Consider the following 15945-nt stretch of genomic DNA (forward strand, 5'->3'; position numbering starts at 1 on the left):
TTATGTATCAACTGACTCCAGGCAGTTTTCTTTTACATCCTCGAAGATAAGGATTCTAAAATGGGTTCTGCTAGCCAAAAGCAATGGCTGAAGCTATCCCTAGCTATCTTTCCCCTTACCTAATGGCTCCTTGTCCCCACAAAGCCAATAGTAGAAGTCTTATTGCCGCCCAAGCTGCATCTTTACAATCTACACTCTTCCTCTGTGCTGTTTCTTTCATGAAGAGCACACGCGCTAACACTGAACCCATCTTGTCTTCAGTCAGCACTAACAACCTAGTCCTCTCTGCAAGCTTCGATTTCCCCTATGACCCGGCTGCTCACAATTCTGAGGCATGTTCATGCTTGTATGGTCAAACAGAATGGCACCAATTGGCTAGTCTATAATGACGCAAATTCTGTATTATTCTGATTCAGAAGCCTATAAATCCAAAATGAAGAGCCCATCGGAACAGGAAGGAGTTCTTGTGGGATGTTGTCACCACAGAAGGGATCCAATGGGTAGGAAGACAAGAGAGGGAGCCAAACTCCCTTTCATAATTTAACCTTTTTCCACAATAGCATCATTAATGGATCTTTATTTGTTGGTCGGATCCCTCTTGACCTAATCAATTCTTCACAACTACATTCCCACTGGGGATTAATCTTCAGAAAATTTCTTTTGGGCGAACACATTCAAACCAGAGATGAGAGTGAATATTTGGATATCTATAGTGGGTGTGGGCATTATTCTTCCCACATCATGTACCCTTAAGATCTCTAACTATCTCCTTCCCCACGGTAGCCTCACTGAATTACCTGAATTCCGGGTGATTAATGAGGTACAGACACCAAAGCTCATTGGCATATCCTGTCACCAGTATCAAGCTCGAAAAAGAAAGAGCCACCTGTGGGAAGGAAAATATGAATAAAATTTATGGTAACTCTAAGCTATAAACCCCCAATTTATTCAAAACATTGTTTTACACTCAGTTCTCATATAGCTGTGTGCTTTAAATGAACAAGTCAGTGGGCTTACTTGTGACTCCTTGTACCAGTTTATACTGTATATTAGCTAACTTCATCCTCACCACTCACCTCCATTTCCACCTGCACACACACACACACACACACACACACACACACACACACACACACACACACCCTGCTGTTCCCCTTTCTATACTTAAATGGCCCTTTCACTTAATATCCCTTATTAAAATATAAATTTCACAACCGTCTGTTTGACTCTGGCTTCGTTCACACAACATATTGTATTTTACAGTTCAATCCGTTTTTCTGAGAACAAAACCCTTTCCTGTTACACATAGATGAAAATCACATCAATGTATGTCACATTTTTTAAGCCATTCATCCAGTGATCAACAGCTAATGTTATTCGAATGGCTTGTTTATTTCACACAGTGTGGCAATCAGAATGGATATGCATTGGTCCTGGTTAGTTTTTATTGTCAGTTTGACTCAACCTGGGAAGAAGGAGCTTCAGTTGAAGAATTGCCTCCATCAGATTTGCCTTTGGCCACATCAGTAAGGATTTTTTTTTTATGTTTGATGTGGAAGGGTCTAGCCCACTATGGGTACTGTCATCCCCCATGAAGGTGGCCCTGGGTAGTATGAGAAGGAGAGAAAGCTGAGTAGGTCATGGATACCAATCCAGTGCTCAGCATTTCTAAGTTGTCTCTGCTTCCTTTCCTGCCTCTAGAGTCCTGCATGAGTTCCTGCCCCAACTTCGCTCAGTAACAGACAGGTACCTAGAAGCCTTGAGTGAGACAAACTCCTCTTTCCTCCTCAAGTTGATGGCTATGATGAGATTATTCTTCTGGTTGCCTACTTGTTCTTCACTTTTTTGAAAGTTGGCTCTGTTTATTGTTCTTAGAAAGATGATATTACATGTTTTCTCATGGGCTCTTTGTCTCTCTCTGTAACTATCTCTGTTTCTGTCTCTCTCTCTCTCTCTGTATTTGAATGTTTGAGTGTGTATATGTGTATGTTTGTGTGTGTGTGTTTGTGTGTGCATGTATGTGTGTGTATGTATGTGTGTGTTTGTGTGCTTTCCAGGCTTAAAAAAATCCCGAAGGCTATAAATATCAGCAGGTGCCTAGAGAAGTAAGATGAAGGGGAGAAATTGGGGAAAATCATGCCATTTGAATTAACCCCACAATGACGTCAGCCACATAGTGGACCAACAGTCATAAAATGGCAGAGGAGTCATAAGAGCAGAGAGAGAGAGTAAAACACAAAATGTGAAGGAAAATGTGCTTAAAATTAAGATAGAAGAGAGAAAAAGAAGACGGTGAACTTAGAAAAGTGGACAGATTTTAAAAAGCTGCCATAAGTTAAGCTCTAAGTACATTTAAAAAATTATAATGTTAAAGTGGAAGGGAATTATTGGGAAGAGGGAACGGATGGTCAGAGTGTAGTGGGGACAGGGCAGGGTTCTGAAAAGAATCCTTTTGAAGATCTGAAGAACTATGTGACACAAACAATTAAAGTGCCCTTTAATTTACAGGTAAATTCCAAACTTACCTGCTTCCACTATTCTGTCTACCCATATTTCAAAAACAAAATTACCTCATCTATTTCATCCTGTTTTACTGCATTTGATCTAATAAATTCATTGTAACCAGAAGTGCAGGTTAACTTTAAAGACATTTAAAATATGACTGGTCGATATCGGGTTTGTCTTCAGTTTATCCCAGCTTTGGAAGCAGGTCCAGGAGCTAATTTTTCCTCCCTCTTTTCAAAGAATTCATAATTAATGATTGCCATTGACTTCAATACAAGGTATTTAATCCTGTAAAAATTCCAGCTTTGTTTGAATAAAAATAGCCCTCCTCTAAATGTGGGTTTTGATAAAGCTAATTTTGGTGTGCTATCCAGTGGGCTGCCTCGGAGAAAGAGAGGCTAGCAATACGTCTGATACGGAGAATGGCTTAAAGATAACCAAAGAAAAGATAGGAGCTGGGAAAATAACCACCAAGAATGTTGGTGACTCAGAAACCAAAGACTTTTTCAGAAAAAAAAAAATGCATGAAAAGATCTACTTGGGTAGATTGTGTCTCGAGTCATCAGAATATTTGGGTGGGGACTTTATTTTGGTCTCCAGGAGTCTACATGAGATGCTAAAACCTAGATGCTGGAAGTTTCTAAGCGTAACTAGGGAACGAACTGGCCTGAGAGGGCTTCTATGACATAAGCAGAGCCTGGATTATGTCACAGACACAGGGCGGAGGTTGCGCATCTCTTCCACTAGGGGGCGCTTGACACCTTGAAGGTGGGTTCACTATCTTCCCAGCGGTGTGTGAAAGCCAGTTCAGCTCCTGAACCCCACAATTGTTCAACAGGCTTTTGGTGCCTTACCGATTTCAGAAGACAGAATCTGGACGACTAGGACATTTTCTTTCGGTAAATACATTTATGAAGATAACTGGGACCCTTGTAGGCCAGAAAGCTAATAGTTTTCCCTCGTACAGCGAGTAACCGTATGTTCTAATGTCTTCCATGTTTGAGAGCTAGGCGGATGGTCTAGGCTAGTCAGTCTCCGGAGTTTATTATCCTTTGCTAACAATATCTAATTCATAATCCTACTAAAATGCCAAAGCTCCTCTCTGTGAATGTACATTTTAGGAGATAATATTTCTTTTTTGATTTTTTTTTTCGTAGCTGAGGACCGAACCCAGGGCCTTGTGCTTGCTAGGCAAGTACTCTTCCACTGAGCTAAATCCCAACCGCAGGAGACTTTATTTCTAAATGGCTGTTGTTGCCTAGACAAAAGAATCTTGTTGCGGTCGAAGATGCAACAGCTTCGCGGAATAAACCTGGGGCTGGGTCTGGATGCACAATACAGAAAGCCAGTGGACTGATGTGCTGTGTCTCTGGGCAGATAGTTGTGGATGTTGCCACATAGCTCACAGTTAGAGCGTATAAGAGGGGTGTGGCCACCCTTCTCCGTCCTTTGTTATCCTTTTTCTGTTCTGCTTGTTTAAAGTGAGGGACAGGGATACTTAATCCCACACTGACCTAGCCATTCAAGGAGAGGTTCCGCAGCAGAGGCAAAGTGCCATGGGCCCAAGAAATGTCTCTGAATAGGTTATTCTGAGCTGTAGAGAACTATTTGTTCATTTCCCTTTGAACTTTAGATTTTGATTTTTGAGACAGGGTTTTTCTGTGGGTAGCTTTGGCTATCCTGGAACTAACTCTGTAGTCCAGGCTGGCCTTGATCTCACAGAGGTGTTCCTCCCTCTGCCTCTTAAGTGCTGGAATTAAAGGTGTGCTCCACCATTGCCCAGCCCTAGTATGAGCTTCTGATTATGACAGAATTAGATTCAGATGCTAAAACCTGTTTACCATCACCTTCCTCACCCCCTCCAAAGTTCTGTTAGACAAGAGCCTTGGTCCAGTGCTCCCTCACCCCAACCAAATTGTTCTTGCAGGCACTCATATGACAGAGGCAACAGCATTGTGTATGGTTTAAGCAGGCAAGCTCTTCAAACCCTGGCCATGGGCAAGTATGAATCCTGAACACAGAACGATAGCCACAAGACAGTGGACCAGGAGTGCCGTGGCCTACCACACTAGGTCTACAGCCATGAAGAAGAGGATGTCTCTGAAGAGGATGAGCACACCATCCTTCCAGAAGCGGAGGAGAAGGCCTTCTCGCCAGGCCCTGGGGAACATTGTGGGCTGCAGAATTTCTCATGGATGGAAGGAAGGTGATGAGCCCGTCACACAATGGAAGGCCATCGTTCTAGATCAACTGCCAACAAATCCCTCTCTCTATCTGGTCAAGTATGACGGGATTGACTGTGTTTATGCACTTGAACTTTACAGCGATGAGAGGATTTTAAAGCTTAAGGTCTTGCCTCACAAAGTAGTGTTTCCTCAAGTGAAAGATGCCCATCTCGCAAGTGCCATGGTTGCCCGAGCTGTGGAGCATAAATTTGAGAACAAACATGGCTCTAAGGACAACTGGAGGGGGGTGGTCCTGGCCCAGGTGCCAATCATGAAGGACTGGTTTTATATCACCTACGAGATAGATCCAGTTCTATACATCTACCAACTCCTGGAGGATTACGCAGAAGGTAACCTCCGTATCATTCCAGAGACTCCTCCAGCAGAGGTGAAGTCAGACGCTGACAGCGACATCTTAACAGGTCAATGTGTGCATTACACCAGAAGCGACGGGTCCAAAAAGATAGGCAAAGTCATTTACCAAGTTCTAGCCAAGCCTTCTGTGTACTTCATCAAGTTTGATGGCGACGTCCACATCTACATCTATAATCTGGTGGAAAAGATCAGTTAAGGTGAAATTCACAAAGTGTGGGGCACATAGATGGGTAATTTATTGGATTGGGGGAAAATGTTTGTTTTTCTTTGTTTCAGATACCCAAGGGCCTTTGACAACTCCAGTATCTTTTCCAGTGGAATTTGTTTTTGCTCTAAAAATTAAAATGTGTGATGTGACATGTTGTGTCTGACCACTTTGGTGGAGGAGACGGGCTTTGGTGGATGGAACATCTAGAGGAAGCCAGAAAAGTCAACGCTGTGAACAGTAAGTCTAATGTCACAAGGCTAAAACTAACAGGACTGAGCTGTTCTGGTTTTTAGAGAGAGAAAAAAAGTGGAGATGAGGCTTAGAGGAGCAGGGATGGCACGGGAAAAAAAAGATGGATGTTTAGGAAGCAGTGGAGAGGGGGCAAAAATAGATAGACTTTCTGAGGTGAAGTTTGAGGGAAAAACAGACTGTTGGGGAAAGAGAGGCAGGTAACAGGGAGTTGGTTTTGGAACTCACAGGGAAACCCGATAAACTGATCCAAGCAGAATCAGAATCAGAGAAGAGCAGGTTTAGTTTGACTAACAAAACCTAATGAATCCTGTTTCTCATCTGTAGATGTATTATTTTTAATCATGTGGGTGGGGGCAGGGCATGAATAGAGGAGACCACAGAGACAAGAATAGGCAGGTCCCCTGGAGCTCGAATTAGAGGTGGTTGGGGCCCATTGGACATGAGCTCAAAGAACAAAATCCAGGTCCTCTTTCAAAGCAGACCAGCTCTTGAACAATTGGTCATCTCTCCAGGCCCTTAGGTCATCTTTTTAAATAAATCCAACCTTCATATGCAGAGAAGAGACCAGGATGAGGGTAAGAAAGATTAAATTGATGGTGATGTGGAAGAAAGACTAAAGAACACATGAAGGAGTAGAGGACACTGAGGGACGAAGGAATTCCAAGATGGAGTTCTCAAAAAGTGAAGCAGGAGACCCAGGAAGAAAAGAAAGGGTCTAGAATGAGTTGAAATTGGGCCACATACATATTGGTCTCTTTGGTTCCTTAAAGAACAACCAAGCCATCACTACAGAAGGTGGATGTGAGGTGGAGGCTTCCCCGAGGACATTTTGACGAGGATAACTCAAGAGTAGTGAATGCCAAACTAAGCTTATATCTATCGATTGCTGAAAGTATCATAAAGCCCATTATTTGTATGATCAGTAAAAAGTAATTTAGAAGAGAAGATGAGGATGCCGTAAGCTTCTGTCAGGTGTTACATGGATCCTGTATTTAGCTTCCCTGAGCACTGTTTGCTTCTGTTGCATCCTGTAATATTTTTGGAGGTCTCTGCTCAATGCCCCTAGAAGACCACAAAGAGCTCCTGCACTGGCTTGTCTTCCCTGACTCTCCTATGACTGGATGGCTTCCTCCACACCTGTGGGCCCTGTTACCTATCTAGCCCCAGGAAGTTTCAGTCTTTTACCCACACTTAAGCTTATCCTCAGAAAACTCTTGACAGTGCCTCCAATACAGAGGTGCTGAGCTCTTTCCTATGCTATTTGCCATGACTTTAAAAGGCTTTGTGGTTCCTGACCTTGTAGCTCTCTCCTGCTGAGAAGCCCCTGTGCACTCCGTGGGGTCTCCTTGAACCACATCTAAACTCCAAGAATGTATTTCAAGGCAACCTTGTCTTGGACTCATCCATTGCTGTTTCTTCTCTCAATAATAAGTTTCTCACTGCACGACTTGAAAATACTTTCTTTTTTTTAATTAATTCTGCTATTTGGTGGTTTTTATACTGGCTGGTTGTCTGACGGTTTCATTGCTGCAAAAAGACATCATGACCAAGGCAACTTATAAGGGACAACATTTAATTAGGGCTGGATTACAGGTTCAGAAGTTCAGTCTATTTTCATCAAGGCAGGAAGCATAGAATCCTCTAGCAGACATGGTGTTGGAGAAGAAGCATATCACCCCCACAGTGATATGCTGCCTCCAACAAGGCCACACCTACTCCCACAAGGCCACACCTCCTACTTGTGCTACACTTCCCATGGGACAATCACATTCTAACCACCACCCTGATTTTATGCCAATCCGACACAAGCTAGAGTCATCAGAGAAGAGGTTGCCTCAGTTGAGAAAATGCCTCCATAAGATCCAGCTGTAGGGCATTTTCTTAGTGTTTGGTGGGGAAGGGTTAAGCCCACTGTGAGGGGCACCATTCCTAGGCTGGTGGTCCTGGGTTCTATAAGAAAGCAAGCTAAGCAAGACATGAGTACCAAGACAGTAAGCAGTGACACTCCATAAACTCTGCCCCAGTTCCTGCCTCCAGGATCCCGTCCTGTTTGAGTTCCTTTCCCAACTTCCTTTGGTGATGAGCAGCAATGAAGAAGTGTATGCTGAATAAACCTTTTCCTCCCTAACTTGCACTTTGGTCACGGTGTTTCCTTACAACCATAGAAACCCTAAGTAAGACAATTTCTTATAGAAACAGTGTGTCTAGTAGAGCAACAGATGTTTACCTCATAACCACAAATAGAAACATATAGACACTTTGTTTTAATTTAAAGGTAAGACTTGCTCATGTACTGACCTGTGAAGTTCTAGTTTCTTCCTTCTCTCCCTGATGAATGCCGTGATCAAAACTAACTTGGGGAGGAAAGGATTATTTGCCTTACAGGTTACAGAAATTCACTGAGGGAAACAAGAACAGGAGCTTGAAGCGGTAACAAGGACCACTGCTTGTTGGATTGCTCCCTGTCTCAGTCATTGTTCTCTTGCTGTGAAGAGATACCATGGTCAAGGCAACTAGTGTAAATGAAAGCAAGTAATTGGAGGCTAGTTACAGTTTTCAGAAGCCTGTTCCATCATCATGGCAGGGAGCATAACACTGGAGCAATAGAGAGCTACTGCTCTGTAAGCAGAGAGAGAGAGAGAGAGAGAGGGAGAGAGAGAGAGAGAGAGAGAGAGAGAGAGAGAGAGAGAGAGAGAGAGAGAGAGAGAGAAAAAGAGAAACTCTGGCAAAGCATGGGGCTCTTGAAAACTCAAACTCCAACCTTGTCGACACACCCACTTCCTCCAATGAGGCCACACCTCTTAATCCTTCTAATCCTTGAAAATACTGTCACTCCCTGTTACCTATATATTCAAATATATGACTGTGGGAGCCTTTCTTATTCAAAACACCACACTCCCCATGGCTTGCTCCCTTACTATTTCTTACAGCCTAAAAGGCTTTTCTTTATATACATAACTACTGATGTTGGGCCCTCCCACAACAATCATTAATCAAGAAAATGTTCCATAGACTTACACAAAGACTAATCTAATGGAGGCAGTTCTTTAATTGTTCTCTCTTCTCAGTTGACTCCAAATTGTCAAGTTGAGAAAAAAAAAAAAGAGCGAGAGACCCAGCACCTTAATGTTTCTCTTACTCCATGTTACATACTCACCACCAGCCACTCTCTTCTCTCAGTGTATAGACCCACTTCCCTGTATGGCAGAACTGAAGTGTAACTACTGTCACCAACATGAATATTCGAGGGTATTTGACTAGAAATTAATACATTCTACAGCTCCCAATGCCAAGCAAAAGCATTTTAGTGTGTGTTACACTTACTGGAAGACTGTCAGTCACTATCCATTTAATGGGTCACAGTAGACCACAGTACCAAAAAGTCAAAACATATCATCTCCTCTCAGCAGGAGACATAGCCCTTTCTCAAAACCCATGACTATCTGTAGGCTTAGATTTTTTCCAAACCTACTTTATTTAGGGTTCTTAAACACTTTAACCACCTTTCAAGCCCACTAACCAGAGGTAGCAGAAAGAGAAAGTTGATAGGAAAAGGGAGAGAGTTTTGGACCTATTTAGAAGTAATTCTTTGGGGCAACTCCAATCTTCATTGTGCAGTATGGTCCAATAGCAAACGCAAAACACAAATCAGTAGCAGTGCCTTGATCTGGAAGAGACTACAAGGCTCTAACAAACCAACAAGAAGCAGCAGAACCAGCCAGAAGCAGCCCGTATAGCACAGGTCCTTTTGGGTGTTTCTCATTATGGAACGAAGACCAGCAAAGACCATCGAAGCCTTGCAAGGTGTAGCAATGTAAAAATGTCCTCTCCCTCTCTGTTGGATTACATTTATGTTTTCCATAAACATCCTGTCCCCCTTCAAGCATGTTCTCCAGCGAAATATCACATGCCTTCTCATGTGTCTGCTTCTGCAAAACATCCTCTCCTAACATAGCTTCTAGAAAAATATCCTGTGAGACAAGTGAGTTTCCAAAGTAACCAAAATTTTTCCACTTCATCTAGCCTTATCTCACACTCAGCCGTTACATCACAAAACATATAATGGCAGTCTTGCAAGGGTCCTAGGCCCCAGCTCCATCAGTCGCTAGAGCTTCTGCAATTGCTCTCCGTGAAACTCAACTCATTTCGTGAGCACAACCTTTAGTTATCCCTGTAAACATTGTGCTCTCTCCATCTTTCCTCTCAGCCAATAGCTGTCCAACTTCCAACCAACTCAGCTGTGACCAGAAAAACCCTCATCAAGAAAGCCAATGAATTTGACTTGATTTTTTTTCCCTGACAGAACGGAGTGTTCTCGCTGCATGGTTACACTGGTGTCTGAGTCATCTGTAATAAAACCCACTACTAGAAAGAGCAAAGTCACAGGAACTATGACAAATAGCAAATCACATAACAAGCATCACAGTTGACCAAACCTTTTTTGCAGCTTTATTGAAGTATAATTTACATACTTAAAAAATCCATTTATTTTAAGTGTGTAATTTAATGATTTTAAAGCAAAATTTATAGCTTCCTTCCTTTTTTTAATACTCATTTCCCACTAGTTCATATGATATCAAAGTCTATTAAAAACACAGAATTGAAGTCAGGAGAAGGACCTGAGCGGGAAGCAGCAAGGCACTTGATTTGCTAAGACAACTGATACATTGGCAGAATCGTCTGGATAAAACCACTTGGGAAACATTGGGACTTCTCTTAGCGTGCAGCCTCCAGACAAAGTATTTAAAGGATTAAGTCTTGGGTCCTCCTAAACCAAATCCGGTCCTGACCTGGTATGTCAGCATCACTTTTGGCCACTTTCACATTAATCACATTCATCACTCTTACAAGTTGCCCAGCAACTCATATAGTAAACAAACTCATTTTGGTTCATGGTTTCATAGGTTTCAGTCCATGGACACATGACCATGAAAGGGGCACTATAGAGCTCAACTGCTAACCTCACTGGCATCCAAGAAGCACCAACACAGGAAGAGACCAAGGACAAAAAAAACACCCTCCAAGACATATCCCAAATGACCAAGTCCCTTAATTTCCTATCTCCTAGTTTCCCACCACATTCATACACATCCATCAACAGATGAACTCATTAATTACAGCCCACAGGGTCCAATGGCTTTTCATAGTCCAAACTTTGAACATTGAACTGGGACAATGTGTATCTTAAACCCATAGGGTAGGGCCAGAAGGTTGTGTCAGAGGTTTAAACTTCACCTCACACTAGCAACAACTGGGTAGATTTCTCAACATTTCCTATTTCTTTCTGTTACTGAGCTACACCCTGTCTGCATTGCAGCATTTTGTCTGGGGTGAGATACCTTCAGAATCAATTGAAAAGACGCCCCCCACCATGTGTTTTCTTGAATGTAAAATGGGACATCTATAATATAGACAAACACGCATATATACAGACTCACAGATAGAGGGAAAAAGGGAAGGAGTTGAGTCTTAGGAACCCTCATGGAAGAGAGAGTTGAAATATAATATACAGATGTCAGCAGGAACCAGAACAAAGCAGTGTCTTCTATACACAACAGGACCACTATCCCCCAGCCCTAAGTGATAGGAAAGGGAGAGTCAGTTTTTTACAAAGATGTAGCTGGTGATAAGCTGCACAGGCTCCAGTGGCTTGCCCAATGCCCATGATTTATGGGCAGCGTAAATGACTTGAGTGGGTTATTACAGAGGGCAGAAAGAGAGCTTGAAGTTGGGCGAAGGGATTAGGTCGGGATGAATCTGGGAGGAGTTAGGAAGAGATGTGAGAAGTAAATTCTACCAATATATAATGTACGAAGTTCTCCAGGAACTAACAAAAGTGGTTTTTAAAATACTAAATCTACACTGAACACATACAAACCATTTTTCTTGTCATCTCCTAAATAACAGTCCCACATGATTTCATTTCATTAAGTACAAAAGCAATTCAGAGATTATTTAAAATGTAGGAGGATCTGGAATGACAGCAGAGGGGTAAAGCCAAATGTGTGGTCACACATGCAAACACCAGTGCTTGGTATGGGAACAGGAGGATGATGGTGGCTTCCTGACAGTGAGCCTCACCTCAGGTTCAGCAAGGGACCCTCTCACAAGAGATTACAGTAGGTAGTGAAGGAGCAGAACACGCTCTACCCTCCCCCAGCCTCTGAACTAACATGTCTCTATGCACACATGCACACATGCACACATACAGACACATAAATATGACTATAGTATTCAAGAGGCTTGCATAGGTTATATGCAAATGCAGTCTCATTTTAGCCAAGGAACCTGAGGACTTTTAGATCATTGGGAGTCCTGGGGCCAACTCTCAGAGGACAGGATATATCTCCATATTGCGCAAACAAATCCTTTGTTGAGTGTGTGTCAGTGTCTCCAGACAGTTCTCCTCCTCTATGTTCCTGTGTATCACAGAGAACGATCTGGAAATAATGAAAAAATATAAACTAAAGGCTTTGTTGCAGTTTCTAGGCTTGCGTTAAAAATCATATTTTTCACGTTTTATTAAATGGAAGGAAAATCTTCAGCTCCCAGCAACAATAGACTCAATCATGTTTGCTTCCATTTTATCCCATTATGAATAGCAATTAATTGCACATCAATAGCTCCCCATGCTTCGAACTAAATCAGGATGAAGGAATATGTTTCCGTACAGATAATTAATGCCTATGTGGATAATCAAGTAGAAAGGGGGGAGGTATGATGCCTTTGGCTTATTCCAGAGTTCAGGCTTGATTGGATAGTTGTTATGCAAATAACGCTAACCTCTGAGAAATGAAATGTAACGATAAAAAATACTACCAAATGGGATGGACACTCATTACTTGATTTCTTTTAAAAGAAAAAAAAACATACTTTAGGATTTTGAATAAGTGTTACCCTCAGAATTCCATATATTTGAATGTGTTTGGTTTTCACTTAGTGGATTGTTTAAAAAGGATTGGGCATTGTGTTTTTGTTAAAAGAGATGTGTCAATGGGAGGTGGGGGCCTTGAGATTTCAAAAGCCCACCAGGCTTCACTCTCTCCCTCTCCCTCCCTCTCCCCTCTCCCTCTCCCTCTCCCTCTCCCTCTCCTCTCCCTCTCCCTCTCCCTCTCCCTATCCCTCTCCCTCTCCCTCTCTCTCTCCCTCTCTCTCTCTCTCTCTCTCTCTCTCTCTCTTCTTCCCCTCTCTCTCTCTCTTTTCCCTCTCTCTCTCTCTCTCTCCCCTCTCTCTCTCTCTCTCTCTCTCTCTCTCTCTCTCTCTCTCTCTCTCTCTCTCTCCCTCCCTCTCTCTGTCTCTCTCTGTCTCTCTCTCATCTGTCGAGCAGGATGTGAGCTCTCAGGAACTACTCCAGCCATGCCTGCCTGCCTGCCAGCCTGCTGCCATGGTGTCTACCACGATGGTCCATGGACTCACCCTCTGATACTGTAAGACCGCAATTAAATGTTTCCTTTCATAAATTGGTTTGGTCATGGTGTCTCTTCACAGCAATAGAACAGTAACTACAGCACACATCTTCCTGTTTATTTTTCTAATACTTCCGTATTTATTTCATTAAAGTTACCTGTTGTCCATTTAACAGTTTTATGAATAAGTTTCAAGTTTTAAGACAAATAGTGCCTATCCCATCGACCACGGTGTCATTCATCACAATGTTATGGGGCTCCAATCTAGGGATTAATCATCAGGGTTTGAAAACAAAATCCATCAGCTCAATACATTAGGCTTTATTGGAGAAAGTGAGGTTACAAGTATGTAATCTCTTTAGTGTCTTCTCTGCCAGTCTGTTGTATGCATGACTTGTTGAATATTGTCGTTTGTGGTGGTTGTTGTTGTTTTTTAAATATGAAATGTTGAATGCAAGGGCAAGTGGCAGGGATCCGATAGATCTTTGAATCCTCACTTTCTCATTCCCATCTCGGACTAAGTCTCCCAATCCTCAGCTATCATTCAAATACACTGAAACAACTGAAATATACCGAAACAAGGTGATATCAAGACACTGAAACAACTCAAATATACCGAAACAAGGTGAAATCAAGACACTGAAATAACTCAAATATACCGAAACAAGGTAAAATCAAGATGCTCTCGCCATCTCTAATTTGTGTTTGCATGTTGACCGTAATCATCTTGTAAGCCATAAAAACCACAGGATGGGTCTGAGGAGGATCGGTGGGTGAAACAGCTTGCTGCCTAAGCAGACCTGAACTCTGATCCCAGACATCATGAAAGAGGCAGGGGAAACCTGTAACCGCAGGGACAGGGAGGGGGAACAGAATCACCAAGGTCTGCTGGCTCCAGCCCGGATGAAAATATGAGAGTTTGGGATCAGGCAAAGACAATACCTGTCATAGTTAGGGTTCCATTGCTGTGGGGAGAAACCATGGCAAAGGCAGCTCTTAATAAAGGAAACATTTAATTGGGGCTGGCATGGAGTTTCAGAGCTTCAGTCCGTTATTATCATGGTGGGAAACATGGGAGTGTCCAGGTAGACATGGTGGTTGAGAGTGTTCTATATCTAAATCTAAAGGCAGCCCAGAAAGAGACTTGCAGCCACAAGCAGCCATGAAGAGCATCTCTCTTCCTCATTGGGCAGAGCTTGAACACTAGGAGCCCTCAGAGCCTGCCTACATAGTGACACACTTTCTCCAACAAGGCCACACCTCCTACTAGTGGCACTTCCCATGCGCCAAGAGTATTCAAACCACAACAATGCATCAAAAGAAAATGGCAGAGAGACATAGAGAAAGATACTGCATGGTATCCTCTTGGAGCAGGGTGCTGCAACCCTCTCCCACACACACATAAATCCATGCAGATGTGCACAAATGAGCAGATTTATTTATTTATTTACTTACTTCATTTTATTTTTTTTCCTTAAGAACTTGGTACATACACATAATGTGTTTGAGCAAATCCATCCCCATCCCCTCCCTTCAAATCCCTCCCCTTTCCTCCCTGCGAATTCCATCTGCATTTTAACATAAACTGCTGAGTCCATTTAGTGCTGACTAGATGTGTGGGGTGGGTACAAACATCCAGGGGAGCATGGACAGCTGAAACGGGCCAAATCCATGAAGAAAACGGGCCCTCTTCCCTGTAGTCATCAGTTGCCAGTAGTTCCTCAGTTGGGGGAGAAGAGCTTCCAGAGTCTCCACCCGTCTATTCTGGGAAATATCTGTGCAGATTTTGTAGATGGGATCCTAGTCACAGTGAAACACATGAACACACACACAGACACACAGACACACACACACACACGCACACGCACACGCACACCCCAAAATTTAAAACCAGAGAATGGTTTTTAAAAGTTTACACAACGTCCTAAATTCAGTTCCTTGGTGGCGAAATATTTGAATTCCACACCAGATCATATTACTATCTATATAAAATTAAATTATTCAAATGAATATTTTAAAGTTCACCGGATCTTTATCTGTTAAATAGCACAGGCTGAACGAAATCAGTTGGTGCCAAACCTCCCTACGACTGCACAAAAAAAATTGTAAATCAGTGTTCAAAAGCATGAATCCACAAGGGTGAGGGGATCATTACTGATCGAGGACCTACAGGATAGGGTACCGAGGCTCAGTAGACCAGACAGGTGGATCATAAGCAAAGAGCCTGTAAAACGGGCCATTCATATCTTGACAACCTTCAAAGACTAGGGGAAACGCAGGGATAGGTACCCCCTGAAGTGGGAATAAAAAAACTTTAATACATTTACAGGACACTTAGCTTCGAAATACAGTGAGGATTGGAATCTACAGTGTGAGAAGGCATAGGAGTAGTAGTATCCAGTTTTCCCCTTACTGTGACAAAATTGTGTCATTTAGGGACTGGAGAGATGGCTCAGCTACTCAGAACCCTTAGCATCCTCACAACTGACTCTGACTCTGGGAGATCTCACTCCCTCTTCTGGCCTTTGCAGGTACTGCAGCCACATTACATAACACAAAAAAGACCCATGAACAAAAATAAAAATGAGAACTTAAAATGTGTCATTTAGTTGATGTTAATGCACCAAGGTTTGCAGAGAGAATCTCTTCTAAGCATAACCTGCCAATAAAAAAAAAGTCTAAAACACATGAGCTGAGGCAGGAAATAGAAGGCAGAAGAGTGGCAGGAAGAGAGGATTCTGGGAAATAGTGTATAATAGAAGACACAGGGAGGGACGCTGCGGCAGATGCTAAAGGATATGTTGAGGAAGATGCTAAGAAAGGGGATGAAAGCGTAGTAAATAAACATGTGAAGACAGAATAGATTGAATGGGTTAAATAAGTTAGTCCAGGATTGAGCCAAAGTTTGTGGCTTAGGAATTTGTTAATAAATAATTAGATTTAGAGTTGTCATTGTGGGAGCGGGAGCTGGTAA

General features: G+C 42.6%; 1 protein-coding gene across 2 annotated transcripts; it reads left to right on the forward strand.

Moving 5' to 3' along the window:
• Positions 1-3246: 3246 nt before the first annotated feature.
• On the forward strand, positions 3247-13002 carry LOC103694730 (Y-linked testis-specific protein 1-like). Of its 2 annotated transcripts, NR_190786.1 has the most exon segments (4): positions 3247-3404; positions 4433-5302; positions 5382-5550; positions 12893-13002. NR_190786.1 is itself a non-coding variant. In NM_001447524.1 (3 exon segments), a coding segment is annotated over 1 exon segment (792 nt). In that variant the 5' UTR covers positions 3270-3404; positions 4433-4509; the 3' UTR covers position 5302; positions 5382-5462.
• Positions 13003-15945: the final 2943 nt, after the last annotated feature.

Source organism: Rattus norvegicus, chromosome Y (assembly GCF_021556685.1).
Source record: "Rattus norvegicus strain SHRSP/BbbUtx chromosome Y, alternate assembly SHRSP_T2T, whole genome shotgun sequence".
In the NCBI taxonomy this organism is placed as follows: domain Eukaryota; kingdom Metazoa; phylum Chordata; class Mammalia; order Rodentia; family Muridae; genus Rattus; species Rattus norvegicus.